Source organism: Galleria mellonella, unplaced genomic scaffold (genome assembly GCF_026898425.1).
Source record: "Galleria mellonella isolate WM207_F2 unplaced genomic scaffold, CSIRO_AGI_GalMel_v1 utg266, whole genome shotgun sequence".
NCBI classification, from domain to species: Eukaryota; Metazoa; Arthropoda; class Insecta; order Lepidoptera; family Pyralidae; genus Galleria; species Galleria mellonella.
Window position 1 is genome coordinate 2515178 of NW_026442061.1, and position 16714 is coordinate 2531891.

Genomic DNA, 16714 nt, shown 5'->3' on the forward strand with positions numbered 1-16714 from the left:
CTTCAAACCGAAACACAGCCATGCAAACACAACTGCTTTACAGTTGAAATACGAATGGGACAGAGGTACTCAATCAATCGACTTTGGTACAAAGTCTCCCTCTGGTTGATTCGTTCCTATGCCGTAGTTATGTTTTAGTTCCATACGGTTATTTTTTTAGAAAATTCAAAATTGTCGGTGCAAAAACTGTCGTAGCCTTTTGCGGATGTGTTAGTTTGTTCTTTCTTATTTAAATACCCAATGTCAACTCTTAACACAAAATTGTGAAAAATAAATATTATGAAACTTGACCCGAATCCACACCCTCGACTTTAGGCAAACGTTTGCAAACGTTTGCGCAAAGTCCACCAATATTTGCCGACCTTAAAATGTCACGAGATCATGTTTAACTGTGCAAATTATATTTTCCTCTGAGTGAACGTCAATGATGTTAGTTTTGTACTGTTTGTTAATCAATATTTCCTAACGACGATACATGAAAATTTTCCCACTGTTTTTTTTTTTTTTATCATTGAAAATTTAATCGAGTGCCAATTTTAAATGAAAAAAAGAATCGTATTAATGATTTATTTACTGTGGTAATTACAGGTTGGTAAATAGACATTATGATAAACAATACCTTCGACTTGCTAAGCCATTTTATGGTCTTAGTTTAGCCTTAGTGCATGAGTCGATTTGTTATTTGATTGTTTTTTTTTATATAAAATATGTGATTTCACTTCAATTTAGACTTTATGTAATTCATTATTGATTTCATATGCTATTTATTTTACGTGAAAAAAAGGAAAATAAAAATAGAAGTTTCTTTGACTTTTATTCGCAACTTCCTTCAGTACATGATTCGATTTGCCATTTATTTCGAATGGCTTTTTCTATAAAATAGGTAATTTCATACTGTTTTTTTATACATTAATTAAATAAAGCTTTTACCCGCGACTTTTGACAACGTAAACTTAGAGTGTGAATAATCACAAAGTATCTATTTTCATGTCAGATCCCTTACTGGATGGACAGTGAGAAATTAGAATTAAACGCAGTTTATTTTAGAATAAGAGCAGTACAGTATAAGCCTCTCCAAATACCTGTATCTTTCTACGTCCCCATTGTTTGCTTGTTTATTTATTCTTTTAAGACTTTCGTTTCACATGATTGAACTATTCAGCAGTGAACAATGAATGATTGAAATGATGATGATGATGATGAATGTTTATTTATTTATGTGGGTTATTATTAAGGTCGCGTCGGCGATACGTAATTGACAACAGAACGAGCCGACGTTGTCGTGCGCGCAGATAAACAGTTTTTAATGGTTATTTATGTGCGCCTGCGCAGCAATGATAGGGTTGCCGCCGGTAAATGGGACGGACAGTGTCCCGCGGGTCCACATGACTACAAAGAGGTATGTTAATTTTAAAGTCGACTTTATAATAGGGCTGCGTATGCATAGGGTTAATGAAATAAGGCATTCTTTACAATATTATATCTAAATTGAAATGAAGTTTAAGCTTAGTAAGTGTAATGCAAAAATGTGTAAACGATATTATACCTTTGTATGATAAACCGATTTCAGCGTCATTAACAATATTTTAGCAGTTTTGATTATATCGAATTAAAAATACAAACGCTTCCAAATGCAAATACTTATTTTGCATGTTTTAGCCTTGATGTGTAATAAAGCCTAATTTACGCATATTATACTTTTGTTTGAAGTCAATAAATGTATTAATAATCAAAGCGAATAGTAGCGATATACTTAGTTCTACTTGTAGTTTAGTTTTTAAAACAAAATAACCGATTTTGCCGTAACTGAAGTAATTTTTTCGACTATGTCGATAAAAATATAAATCGAATGTGAACGTTTAAGATGACACAAACGCATTAAAATAAAATAGTTAATAATTTCAGTAACGAGATGAGAAAAAGCAAATCTAGTTATGTATTGTCAACCCTAACGCGATTGGCACTTGAATTAAATACGTCCGTAATGTTGCCCTTTTGAGGGCTTTTTGCAGGTGCCATCTTTGTGCCCCGCGGTCAGGACTGGACCTTAGGTTTGTTATTGTAAATGTTATTACATGAAATGTATGTAACAATGTGTTTACTATGAAATCATCAGGTATGTTGCTACATTATTATCCAATTCAACATAAGTAGATCTATTTTTTAGTAGAAATACTTAAATATGTGGACGTAGTCATCAAGCAATTACCTAAATTTGTCTATTTTTTGATGGGTCAAGATGGTCGATTGCTTGGGTACCTCTGTCCCATTCGTGTTTCAACCGTAAAGCAGTTGTGTTTGCATAGCTGTGTTTCGGTTTGAAGGGTGGGATATGGTGTGAATTTACTGGGTACAGAGGAATAACACCTGAGTCCTCAGGAATGGCAACGTAGGGGGTATCATGGGCGAAACAGTATACTCTGTTATGTCCATAGTACTGCTCATGTCTATAGGCGACGGTTACCACTTTCCATTAGGTGGGCCGTCAGCTTGCTTGCCATTCTAAGTTGTATAAAAAAATCTAAATCCAAGGTAAATTTTCCTGCAATGTTGTTTGTTGTTGAAATCATCGTGTTGAATTCCAGGACTGACCTGCTTCATTGTTACCTATCATTCCTCACTGGTGCTCTGAAAAAAATTACCAAGATATCGCATAGCAAACAGAAAAAGATCAAAAAGCAGTCAAATTCAGACCCTCTTACTTCTAAGTCGGTTAATATCATTCAATTGAAACTGTTACGAAACGGCGTTGGTCACATTCTCACGTCGTTTCCGCTGATAACCGGGGCCATAATGCAATAAACCATTCCAACGTTACGGATCTGAGAATCAAATCCCGAGGAACGATATCCGTCTAATTGGGCAACATTCCACTCGCCTCCCACCGCTATAGGCCTTTATTCGGTATGACTATGCCATTTTTGATCGTTCACTAATTCATAGAACAGAGGGCCTATCATGAAATATTTTCCGAAATTTCGGAGACGAACGAAACATAAATTTTATGTTAAAATTACATAATACATACCGTTTAAAATTATTAAAAATGTTAAAATATTGTTCGTCTGGACTATTAGGATAGGATTTATGATGAACGAAGTGTTAAACTTCATTTAATGGGTCGATTTCGGTATGAACAAAAACACGAAATTGAGCCCGAAAATTCGGATTTTCATTTCATGGTAGACCACCTGTTTCTAGGTCAGAAACATTGAATTAGAAAAGACAGGATAGTGCTTTGCATATAAGGAAATATTGTGTTAAAATAAGGAAAAAATACCACTCATTTTTGAAAAGTATCATTCTTTTATGTAATTAAGTTTATATAATTAATAAATTTAGCATTAATATAAACATACGTGGTTTCTGAAAGCTAATGTAACATAATTTCTGTAACTCTGTATTTTTGTGATAATAAATAAAAAAAAATCTCTGTATACATTATGTTAATCTTTATAATCTGTATAATTTTTTGAAGGGTACAATAAAGAGTTTTCATTCATTCATTCATTCTTTTTTTGACAATGATAATTTTGATTTGTGACAATTCTTATGAAAATAATCTTCATTAATCCAGACAATTAGACTCCTATTCTAATACCTAATTTGAGTTAGTTTAACTCCAAAATCTAAATCTTCGTTAATTGTTCAACGTGTTATTTGACCATTAACAATACATATATTTATTTATTTGAAAATTACTCACCACACCTACAGTCTCCCAAAACGTGTAGTGAGCCATAGATTTATTTTACAAACTTACAAATTTTGTACAACATTTTAAAAATATATCCATTATGTCATTAAATATGTCAATATCTGGCTGCTGAGCAATCAGAGAATTGAGCAGAGAAATAGCCTGATAAGTGGGAGCAAACATAAATCCATTCAATATGTGTCAACAGTTTAAGTCTCAAGATTGTTGTCACTTTCATGTCTAATATGCGAATTACATGCAGGGATCACGAAACTTTAGAGATACATCCCTGTTAAAAATAAGGTACTTAAGGTAGATAAAAAATATTTTACTAACATATCTAAAAGAAATTTAACTGATAATTTTAAAGTTTTATTGTATGTTTGGGTAATAATCAAATGGAAGTAACACGAAGATAAAATTTTAATCGGCTTACTTCATTGTATTCCGAAATTATAAAATGTTCATTTAATTGTAACAAACACTGCTATGCTATGCGAGAAATGTCACAGCCATCAAATAGTTCAAACTAAAAAGTAGAGCCCTGAACACGTAAATGATTCACATAAATTATTGATTAACGTTCCCAACTGAACATAATCGATGCTTGTATTGAATAATCGGTTATTTATTGCGGCACAGCGTCCTTAATCCTCAAATTAATTATGATCATAAAAGGAAATTAACGAAAACTTAATGGCGACCAGTTCTAAGAAACAACGTTGAACAATCTATCTATATACTACATCGTGCAAATGCATCTCGATTCCCGATCGCATCGGGTCGACGCACCGAACGACGCAATAAAATAAGACCGAGATATGCGCGCGCGCATCATGCCGTAATCTCTCCGCTTTGATCTCGCCGCCATCAGCATCCATTCCCCTCAGTCCTCCCCCGTCTCACGTCTCCACAGATAATAACAACTTTATAACTTTAATTTGTGATTGTTACCTGTACAATTATAACGCACTTAAAATGGTTTATAAAACATATGTTCAAATAAGTACTTAATAACTGTGGCTGCTGTATTTGAAAATGAAGGTTCAGTCGATGCACTAGTGGCATTTTTATCGTTGCATTTAAACAATATATCTAATTATTCATATGCAAATTTGAAAAATCGACTACATTACGACCAATTGGTAATCAATAAATCACAAATAGCATATTAATTAGGTAAACGTGTTTTATTTCCGAATAGACTGAATGAAGATAGGTTGTGTTACGTAAAAAATACATGTGAACGGTAACATTTAATGTGTTATACATAACACTAAATGCAATGAAATCAAATAAAATCTCCACTACCTACTACATAATACTAAAACGGATCCAAAGGCATGGCATGCAGCGAGCAATGATATATGATATAATTCTAGTCCAACGCCGAGAATGTAACATGAGTAGTCACACGTTACAGACGAGCCCCGCGGCGCCTGCGCAGAAAACGGAAAAAATGCACGGAACCACACAAATTGCTACTCCTAATTACAGCAGGTAGGCGGCTGCACAAAGTGGCCGGGGTCTTCTAATAAAAAAGTGCTAAGTTATTTCAGAAAGAGGTTAGACATTACTAATGCGTTTTGGAGATGCTGATAAGACAATTTTGATACAAGTTATGATTACGATCATTCTGCGATTTATTGTTTATTAATAATTAATTGATAATTATTTATTAATTAATGGAAATTGCAATCAATCATTAATATTTTTTTATCTGTTTGATTTTGATTGTTGAATCTTTCTTGACATTACAGTTGATTATAGACATGTATTATTCATTCATGATTGAAGCAATTTTCTTTTACTTGATAGAGTGGTTTTTTATCGGAAAATAGTAATTTTTTATCATTTTGTTTATAATGATCTGCTTTTAAGATTTTAAAAGAAAATTATAAATAATACACTTATTATTTTTTTTATCTTTTTTAATGAGAATTGAAATTTTGGAGAAATTAATAAATAAATACTACATATTAGTATGAACTTCTTGATCTTTTTGTCACGATTATTGATTAATTTCCAATATCTTAGATTACTTGATTTTCAATGTCTAAAAATAAAAACCACTTGGTCTAAAATGATCTATACAATCTATGAGTCAAAAAAAAAAGCATTATATTCGAATGCATTATAAATTAAGCATTTGACCTTAAAAGCTGCACGATATTAAAAAATACCTCAAATTCAAAACGGGCACCGTTAAAACTTTCATTCGAACGAAACATCGGACCTTTTATAACTCCAAAACATCGGCACATACCTGCCCTAATGATATGGTGTTTTCAAAGAACAGCCACTTCTCAATAACGCCCCAGCGTTTTGTGCCTTTTGAAAGGACTACAGATAATACGAACAAAGGCGCCGACACAAATATGGAAATGGGTTATCGTAGTACACAACGCAATGTTTTATCTACTTTAATTGTTTTATGACGTTCAAGATATGGATTTGTAAAAAGTAGTATAGGCATAGGCCGAAAAATAAAGTCTATCGTGTAATACAACATCTTTTATAGTAGTAGGTTTGCGTAATTTTACCAGAGGAAAACTTTGTACAAAAGTCGATTGCTTGGATACCTCTGTCCCATTCGTGTTTCAACCGTGAAGCAGTTGTGTTTGCATGACTGTGTTTCGGTTTGAAGGGTGGGATATTGCGTAAATTTACAGGGTACAGAAGAATAACACCTGAGTCCTCAGGAATGGCAACGCGTGGGGGGTATTATGGGTAAAACAGTATATTCTGTTATGTCCATGGTACTGCTCATGTGTATAGGCGACGGTTACCACTTTCCATCAGGTGGGCCGTCAGCTTGTTTGTCATTTTAATTTGTATAAAAAAAAATTATAGGTGTACAACATTTGTTGTTTTCTCTTTGATGTTGTTGTACCGAAACAATGTTGGATCGACTCAACATGTTTTCATGTTTGGATATCACCTGATATCCCATATCTATCTGAAAATTTTAATCTTTAATTACGAGTATACATGGCTTGGGTAGTCCTTCTGGTGTTTAGGGATCTACGTAATTACCATTTATGTGGGCACAATCCTGATCCCAAATGTTTTTGATGATTTATAAATCAATCAAGTGTTTAATTCTACATTATTATTCAATTTATCATTATCATTTATGGGATTATAAATATGTATATACCAACCATTTATTGATGTATCTCGGCTAGATACTTTTATTTGTCGATGATTTAAAAGTATTAGCTTCAAGAATGTGGTTTTCATTTAGGAGAATCATAAATCTATAACGTATCAATATTTTTTGAGGAAAATTGATGTTTTAGTAAATAAATAAGGGAATTTCTAACGCACCGCGCGTAGACATATTATTTAGGTTTTCTGTTTGCTCTACACGGTGTTAATAGCGAAAGGCTAAGGTGTGAGGGCATTCTAAAATTGGCTCATTACCACCTCCAGAACTAAACGCCGGCCTTTGTTGGCCTTGGCTGTGTATATCCGTTTTTTGAGTTTAAAAAAAAAAATATGAACGTGGATCTTTCCATACCTAATATTCAGTTTAAAATGTTTTTAAATTTCGAATTTTAGAATTAGGTAAAAACTAAATAAGGTTGAGATATTTTTAATAAATTTATAATATTTTTTTGCATTTGCAATTAACGTAAAGAAAAAAAGTAAAGTTGAAGAAAGAAATAAGGGTGTATATTCGTATTTTTTTTTAAGAAAAAAAAGATGTCATTTCGTAATTTACACGCACGTGATTAAATTCAATAATGTACAAATTAATACGCCTATTGCACGCTACATCAAGCTTGATATATGTATTCTGCCTGTCTTATTGAGATGTTTTAATAATGATAACTTCAATACGTTCGCAAGATATCGTAAGTCCCTGCAATAAAGTATTGAGATACGAATGTTACAAATGATCGGCCCGAGACTCGCTTAATTGCCCAATCTAAAGGTGAACGGCCGAACGAAATTGTGGCCAAATCAGATGAGGTATTCGTGAATGGACCATCCCACTATAGAGCGAGTCCAAGATCTAAAAGATAGACGTCCAGTTACGTAGACTTAGAGAATTTTGTGAAATCTTTAAATAAAGGCATACTCTAATGTGAGATGTTAAAGTTCATTTTTACCAAGCAAACAGATAATAATGTTGCTATGAGATTAGGTAGGTAGATGAGGCTCGTTGAAGTCGTGTAATTTTAAAAGGAAACGGGATAAGGAATTATAAAAACGTGACCACATATGTAAAGTAATGTAGCAAACGTGAAATTTCATGTTCTAGGTCATAATTTGTCTGAACGCCATTAAAATCTTTTCAGTCGTGCATTCGTGACGGAGTGGTCATGGTGTTCATGAGTTAGTTGTGGATTGTTAATGAAGTCTTCCTTTGTTATTAAGTTCCTAGCAATGTCTCCACCTATTTATTTTCTTAAAAGTACCAGGCAATTCCAAAACGGACTGCTGAATGGTCGTTTTAATAAGACGAATACATAGTATTGGTAATTTACCGCGAGAATACTTGCCTTCTACTAATCCTTGGATAATTAGATAGTACAGTTACTGTTTCCAATGATATGGCTCGAGTAATTGGCATTAAATTATTGGAAGTAAGATAGGGTAATTCAAAGTATTTCATTTGCCGCTACGTGCCCTTTATAAATTACGGTTCTCTTGCTTGTAGCGTTACTTTTCTGCAGAGTGTGGTAGTTTCAGCAAATTGTAATGTTTTTTTTAAAGGATGACAATGGAGTTGTAACCCTGTCTGTGCTACCGGTATATTCTAGCGGGGCACAAATGAGTGATGATAGTTAAGGATGAAAGCAGGTCAGTTGGCCCATCATGATAAATTCAAAAAGAATTAACCAAAAAGGTTTTCATGGGGAACCGCGTGGATATCGACCTGATATATATATACCGACCGGACATTAATATATTGCGAATTTAGAAAACCAATTAATTTATTTTCTGGTTTTTTCTTATTTGGAATGAATTCTGAAATAGGATGTTTTACATGTGACACCTGTAAAATTTTGTTCACATTAGAGGTTATTAGCGGTTAAAGCCGTAATGCCACTGTTCTGACAGCGAGTGCTTCAGGTAAACACCATACCTTGCCAACCCATTAACATGGGGGAAAGGGTTTGTTAGTAATACGGAATACCAATTCCGTTGCTAATAATATACCCTGTCAGCTCGATCTCCACGCGGTCGCCCCTAGAAACCATCTTGGTTAATTCTTTTTGAATTCCTCTCGATGGACCAACTGATCTGCTTTCATTCTCACCTATCATCCCTTACTGGTGCCCCGTTAGTATATACCGGTAGCACAGGTGGGATTACCATTCCATTGTCATCCATTAAAAAAAAATCAGTTAACGGCCCACCGCTGGACCTGGCATTTTTCTCACCCTACCCATTTCAATAACAAACTTTTTGATGTCAACCTGTTATTTAGTTTACATGCACGTAGTCAACTTCAGCATGTAAATTCAATAAGTTACAGACGACTGTCAACAATATGTTTATCAGCTGAATTATATATAATACGTTTATATTGTACATTTATATTCGTTGTATGATTTAAAACGATGCCGGCGATAAAGCGGCATTAGTCGATACACATCGGCACTTAAGGCAAAGATACCGGCCTCTGAGGGCTCGATAACAGATATAAATAAATGGCTGCGCTGCGTAATAGCGCTATAGTGTTGTAAAGATACCGCTATCGAGAGCTCTTGATATTAAATGCAATAGTTTTTCGCCCCGGTGCCGCTTGCGTGGATAATTATTGATGGTTGGATAACGCAGCGCACTCGGATCGCGATGCGGTAAGATGGATGTGATAGTAGCTAATTTATTGGGTCGAATCATTTCTAGCTTCGAGTTACCGGTCGATTGGTCTGATTCTAGACGAAATAGATTAACATACACATTTATTTAAATGTATGGCACATTGCATTTTGTGTGTAATTTTTTTCGACATTTCTATAAAGTCGAAAGCGACTCTTTTCGAGCCTATGCTCGAAAAGAGTCGCTTTCGACTTTCGAATTCTACTTAAGATTTTACTTAACATCAAGTTTATCTATCTATCTATATAGATAGATAGATAGAAGTTTATCTATTTATCTAAAAAGTTTGTAATATTAAAAAAAAAATTGTGGATAATGTCTTTAAAAAAGTTGTAAAAAAGGGTCTGAAATTAGGGATTAAATAAGGGTTAGTAATGTAATTTTATAACAGCACGCATATTTAACAAATTGATAGATCGATGAAATATTATTTTTTATTATCTGAAATAGTTATAGTTATAGGTGGTTTTGAACTGTGATATCATAGTTTGGAAATGAGACATACTTATTCCATTTACTTTATCTACGTATTATGAGTCTATACCGAGCACTTATGATACTGACTTATCAATTTGATCTTTTGTCCATGTCCAAAGTTAACTATACCTATTTTCTATAATAAAAATATGAAAGTTATTTTTATTTATAATTTTATTTAGATTTTGTTAAGATATGTTTAACGGTTCTTATTTTTATATTTATTGTATTTTACATTTTCTTAATATCATAATATATTGAATATATTATTTAATTATGCTTTTCTCTCATTGGATATCCATTTAATTTTTCATTCATAATCAATTAATGGACGGCTTCTCTAATTACTGACCAGTTGTAAAAAACTTAATAAATTGATTCACTTCAGATTAGAATTGTCTATGATTTTTTTTATTCTGTAACACGACTTAAACTGGTTCGGAGTTTAGGTCTCTAGGGTTGCCAGCTCTTTGAATTTTTTTATTGATTTTAAAATTCGAAAATTGACATCTTTTTTCTATATTTCTAGTTAATAAATTATAGAGAAATATTCTTACTGTTGTGATTAATTTATTATATTTTAGTTGTGATAGGATATTTAAGGAATTTAATAATTTATTGCAAAAAATAAATCAACAGTGAAGAATTGGAACTATTGGAATTGGAATGACTGACCTACTCTGAAAGTACTTTTAATTAAAAATAGATATAAAAAATTAAATTACAATTCGTCTTCAGTCACAGTTCCTGAAGATATAATAATATGCGTAATAGACAAATAGTCGAAACGAGATACTCGTTTCAAAGTTTTGTTATTAGAAGTAAAATAGCAAAGCTAAACGACGAGAGCAAGCAACCCTAGATGACAGATTCGGCGGCTTTGATATGCGTCGTGTGATAAGCGGCTATTTGTTGATGTTATCGCGCATGGTTGTCGTAGTGTGTGCGCCCACGCACCGTACGGCAAACACACTTCGCCGTTTATGGAATTGCCACGTTTTACGAGCATCTTGATAATGTTATGTTGTTTACATCAATTTTTTTTTTGAGGGCAAATCTACAAAGTCGTGCACCGAAATGTTTATGTCAAATCAGGTGCCGGCCAAGATCTAATTTATTACGTACGACGTGACGGGGAGTTTTATGAGCCAGTCGACTTTATGCGTGTGCGAAATTTAAATATGGGTAAAGTTAAGATATGTTGTGTGTGATGTTAGTGGCAACAGCTACGGTCTGAGATCAAATCTCATCATCTTCATATCCTTATCCCAATTCCTTATTTAGGGTCGGCGTAATACATTTTTCTGTTTCATTCTTTTCTATTCGCAGTTATTCTCCTATTTACTCCCTTTTACCTATATCCTTCACACAATCCATTCTTGTCGTTTTAGGTCTTCCTCTCCCCTAATAATCATCCACATTCATACTTAATACTTTTCTTTACCAAGATCAAATCTCGTAATATTCGAATTTTAAAATTTTTTATTTGGGTCATTTAAAAAAGTTTGTTCTTTGGTTTGTGCTTCAAATAGCACGTAAAGGTATTCAACAAGCCACGCAACAACGGCGATGGGCTAGAAACTCTTAACACTAGAGGGCACTATAAACCTCCTTTTATCTTCCCACTGCTGGTCTTTCTCTATCCCTACCTAGATGTCATAACTTTAAAAATATTTAAAACAAAAATAACGTTGCCAGCCTCATTAGACAATAAAAGTACCAAGACCTCAGCGTGCGTAGGTGGCCGGTGTAATTAATTACTTCAAATATGGCTGTAATAACCATTACTAATGGCTATAAAAGAAAAACTTTAAGAAGTTCAGTTGTTGAAATGCAATTAGTGTCTATAAAATTGTTGCAAAGAATATTTATATATTCTTTATTGCGCTTAAACAATACATGCGTCGATTAGTTTAACAATTTGTTAGCAAGGGAGGACTTATCTCTGAAAGAGATCTCTTCCAGCTAACCCAGTGTAGTTAGAAAGAAAATAATTTAATTTGGGTAATCCAGTGCAGGAAAGGTACCGGTGAAAATAATGTAAATACAAAAAACACAAATTGTGAATAAATAAATAAATAAATACGTAAATAGATAAATATATATACTCGTACATATGTATAAGTGCATAGAATTATCATGTACAATTGGTTAAAAGGTGTTATTTCAGTCTTCTCTTGAAGGAAGTAATGGAAGGAATGATTATTTATTACTTAAGGCCATTTGCCACTTAGTTAGTTAGTTGGTTGCCGATAGAATTCAATGCATAATTAATATAATAATTGCAAGCCATAATGGAAGATAATAGGATACATTAATAAATGCCTCTTTAAATTTGTACCTTAAATAAATAGTATATGTATATTATTTTGCAAGCACAAATGAAAGTTTAGTATGTAAAAATATTTTTTTTGGGTCCTGAAACTAGGGAATTAATTGTAAGACCTTATAGATAGATAGATCGTTTATTTGTTTGTTACTAATCACACACAACATGTACATAAGAATAGATAATACATAAAACAACATAAGATTTATAATTGTGTTATTATGTGTGATCTGCAGCAATACAAAAAGGTCGAAGCTCAGCATGTAACATTGTTCAAGGAACAAAACACTGATTTTCAGCTTTAACCCATTTGAGGGTACGTGAAAATAATAAATAAAATAAATATAAAATAAAAAGAGTAATATTTTTGGTAATTGTCTGTGCGGTGTGTGTATAATAAAAATAATGTAAATAGTTCAAGAGTATAATTTGATATAATTTTAACTGAGTGGTAAGGATAAAGCGAAAAAAAAGAAAATATTAATAAGAGAAACATGGAAAAAAAATATTAAAAATCATTACATGAGTTTGCAACCGCTAGCCAAGAAATTTCTGTGGAATGCCTAAAATTTGTTTTTTTAATAAGTATTCTATGTGATGTTTTTTAAAACTTTGTACGGTAGTCAGATGCCTAAATGGTGGCCTAATGGTTATACAAGTTTAAAAAACTGTTACTCGAATAGCTATCAAGTTTTTTCACCTGTATGAGACATGAATTAAAGTTATAAGTATTAGGAATAGAAATAATTTAGCTGAATTTCCATAAATTTTTTTAACAAGATAAAATAATTATGTTTAGTTATTTTTAAATGATTTTAAAAGTACTTATAGATACAAATACATACATAATTTATATATTATATAAAGTTCTTTAAATATATTTATTTCATTATTATTCTAGACTCTATATTAGACTGTCATCTAATGTAGATGCATATCTAAAAAAAATGATAAAAAAAAAAGGTGTAAATTGATATTATTAAAAAAAAACTAGATTTCACACAAAGCCATCTCATGGGAGCCACCAACAGTCTATGGTAGACATAAAAAGATTTTCACAAACCCTACTAACAATACGGTAGCGTAAGTCAATAACGCTCTCCCCAACGTTATAGATAAAACAGACTACATAAACTAACCGTGTGTATTACAAATCCAATAACGCGGTAAATCATAAAAGCTATTCACCAAATTTGCTTGTAACAGAAGGGTGACTGCTATACACTACAGATTTCCCCTCACAAAACCATTAACAATGGCTGCTGACGATTTTTTCTGCCAATAATAAAATCTATGTGACATACGTACGTTAATTTTGTTTTAATACAATTCGTTTAATTTAGGTATATTAAAAAAAAGATATCAACGAAAATAATAATAGATAGATAGATACTCTTTATTGTTTCCTCCAAAAGATTACAATAGTAAACTTATTATAAATATAAATAATTACAAGAAATAATCACAATGAGAAAACAATGGGCGACCTTATCGATAAGAGCGATCTCTTCCATGCAACCTTTGGATGGAGAGGAGTAATTATAAACAATTTGGTGGGAGGCACTAATAATTTATTGTTAGATGAAATTTTACATACTGCTAAAATTTGCTAGTTTGCTAAAAATACTGGTAAGTAAATATTTTTCTTTTGAAATGCTTCTTAAACTATTTTCACCGTTAAATGAAATAATAATACCTAATTACTATTTGACGAGAGAAATCAATAGATACAACCTTGTAAACCTACAATGACGACGACCTCTATAAGTCTACATAAAGTTAATTTCTAATTATTTTTTCTTTTTATTTCTTTTATTTATTCATAAACAAAAATTTGTATTTGAATGTCATAGTAGATACAATAATTTCATACAGTACATAAAATATAAATTAAATTAAGCATAAAACAAATATTACAGTCACATGGAGTATATATATATACATATATATATATATATATATATATATATATATATATATATATATATATATATATATATATATATATATATATATATATATATATATATATATATATATATATATATATATATATATATATATATATATATTCAAATTTAATATATTTATAATTCGTCAATTGAGTACAGACACCTTTCTAGCAGTAACGACTTCAATTTTGTACTAAAGATCTTCGAATTATTAGTAATAAAGAAATGTCATACAAAACACTAATATCCTGGTGGTATCAGAAAACAGCCTTAGAGCACGCAGGACACACTTAAAAAATTTCATTTCATAAGTTGGCCCGATCGAAATTAAAATCTAGGGTCACAATTATGCAAAAAAATATTGAGATCATTGGATATCATGGGATATCCATAGATATCTAGGAATAATCCTAGCATGATTGTCTTTAAAGTAAACAAAGTTTTGTTTGAGAAATCAGTTCAGAGTACGATAGGACTGATATATCTGAAGAAGGTAAAAGCCCTTAAAATAATAATAATAAAAAAAGATTATATTGTATTAAAAAACAGTAACTAAGTAGTTACAAATTGTCTAGTCTTCAAAGTTAAGTTAGTAACCTTATGTTGATTATTAGCTCTTTGCAAGTTAATAATAAACTTTCTTGACGTTTAAATTCAAGAAAATTTAGTAAATATTAAAATCGAAACAGTCTCAGGATCAAACTTCAGAAGTGTTTAAGTAAAAAATATTATTTCGTACTAGATGTAATGGTTGTAATGGTATACTTACAGCTTCAGCTGCTTCTTTCTGGTCCTTGTGTCCCATCAAATTGGGCATCACAGTCCAGTTATATCTTAAATCCTGGCACAGTGGCAACTGGATCCTCTCGCATTTTCCACCTTCGCTCTCCTCCTGGGCAGCAGCCACTAGCCACGAACAGAGTAAAAGTAAAACAATTCGTGCCATTGTGATTAAATATTCACTGTATTATAACACTGTTTTTGTATGTCATAATAGCAGACTGTCACAATATCACTGTTAGTAAACACTGATAATTCGTAAACATATTTGTTCCTTTTTAATTCCAAGCGAACGTATTCACCCGTCTGTGGTTCGAAGCAGACTGATTCGAATTTCGAACGCGGTGCGGCATTACAAAGGCAAAAGAAGAAACCGGTCGACCGGCCGGTGCATTCAGAACATGCATATGTTCCGATAAAAGGTCTGAACGCATGAACAGGGCATTAAGAATAAAAAGAAAAAAAGAAAAAGGGCCTAATTCGTGTACAGCTCACTGCAATCAGTGGAAGTAATTTTAGCTATCTCGCTTTTGGACAGTTGAGAGAAAAGGACAGGAGAGACAATGAAGAACGTATAAAATTAAGTGTATCTGCCCATGGGGATGGATTTTATTTTACAAAATTGCTGCAATAAAAGTGTTGAGTAATTGAGAGGTTCGAAAGTTTTATTACATAGTTTTAGGACGGACGTATCTAAACCTACTCAAAATAATAGCATAGATCCTTATAGAAGACCATGGGAATTTAATCCAAAATCCAAAGAACATAAGTAAGAAACAAACTTAATTAACCTATGGTGTCTTATTTGAGGAATTTAGATTTTTTAGCTCCACCGATATTTAAAAACATGTAGTTTCGAATTTGTGACATTTATCACCAATGAACCTAGTTTTAGAGACACTAATTAATTATTTAACGTAATCTAAAGAAACCCGACCATTATTAGCACGTTTATATATTCATAAAACCCTATAAAGGAAAGTATGATTTTGTCTCTAATTTATTTACAAACGCTCACACACTACTACTAAATACAAAGTCCTATTTGATGGAATAACGAAATTGAACTCATATTTCAATGCCTTTAAGTTGAATATTGTTATCTGTGAAATGAGATATTTGAAATAGAATGTACTCGTAAAAATATAGAGGACTGAACTTGTAAGGCGCGATTCATAAGCTTTCACTTCTATCAAGGTCGATCAGTTACAGCAAAATTTTTCACAAGCGACTCTGTGTAAAGATTCTAAAAACTTAATATAGTAATTTATGAATTAATCAACAATTACATTGAATAATTAAGCATTGGATCATACTGTCTGATATGTCTGATGATCTGTGGTGATATCAAAATATATTTATAAAGATGATAAAGATAGGCATTTGGTGATCATCAAAATCTCGGTGCTCTTAGTAAACAATTGTTTACAGCCTTGTATAATGAACTTGATAATGATCTTTTGTCTCAAAATCACGCATATTAATAAAGGAACCGAAACAATACTATCTTTGCGTCACGCTACACTGAATATGCGAGTGAGATAACTGATAGGCCCTTCCGCTCGTGCTTTTATCTTTTGGTCCGGCATCCCAAGTAGAATACACAATTAGGCCCCTTCATTACATCACTCCAATAACACC

The 16714-nt window shown here is 32.2% G+C and overlaps 1 protein-coding gene across 1 annotated transcript in view; it reads right to left on the reverse strand.

Moving 5' to 3' along the window:
• LOC113516117 (frizzled-10) overlaps positions 1–15417 on the reverse strand; it is a 34614-nt gene extending 19197 nt beyond the window's left edge. The window contains exon 1 of the mRNA XM_026900488.3: positions 15063–15417. Coding sequence (XP_026756289.1) covers positions 15063–15239 — 177 coding nt within the window. The 5' untranslated portion in view covers positions 15240–15417. The remainder of the gene's footprint in view (positions 1–15062) is intronic.
• Positions 15418–16714: the final 1297 nt, after the last annotated feature.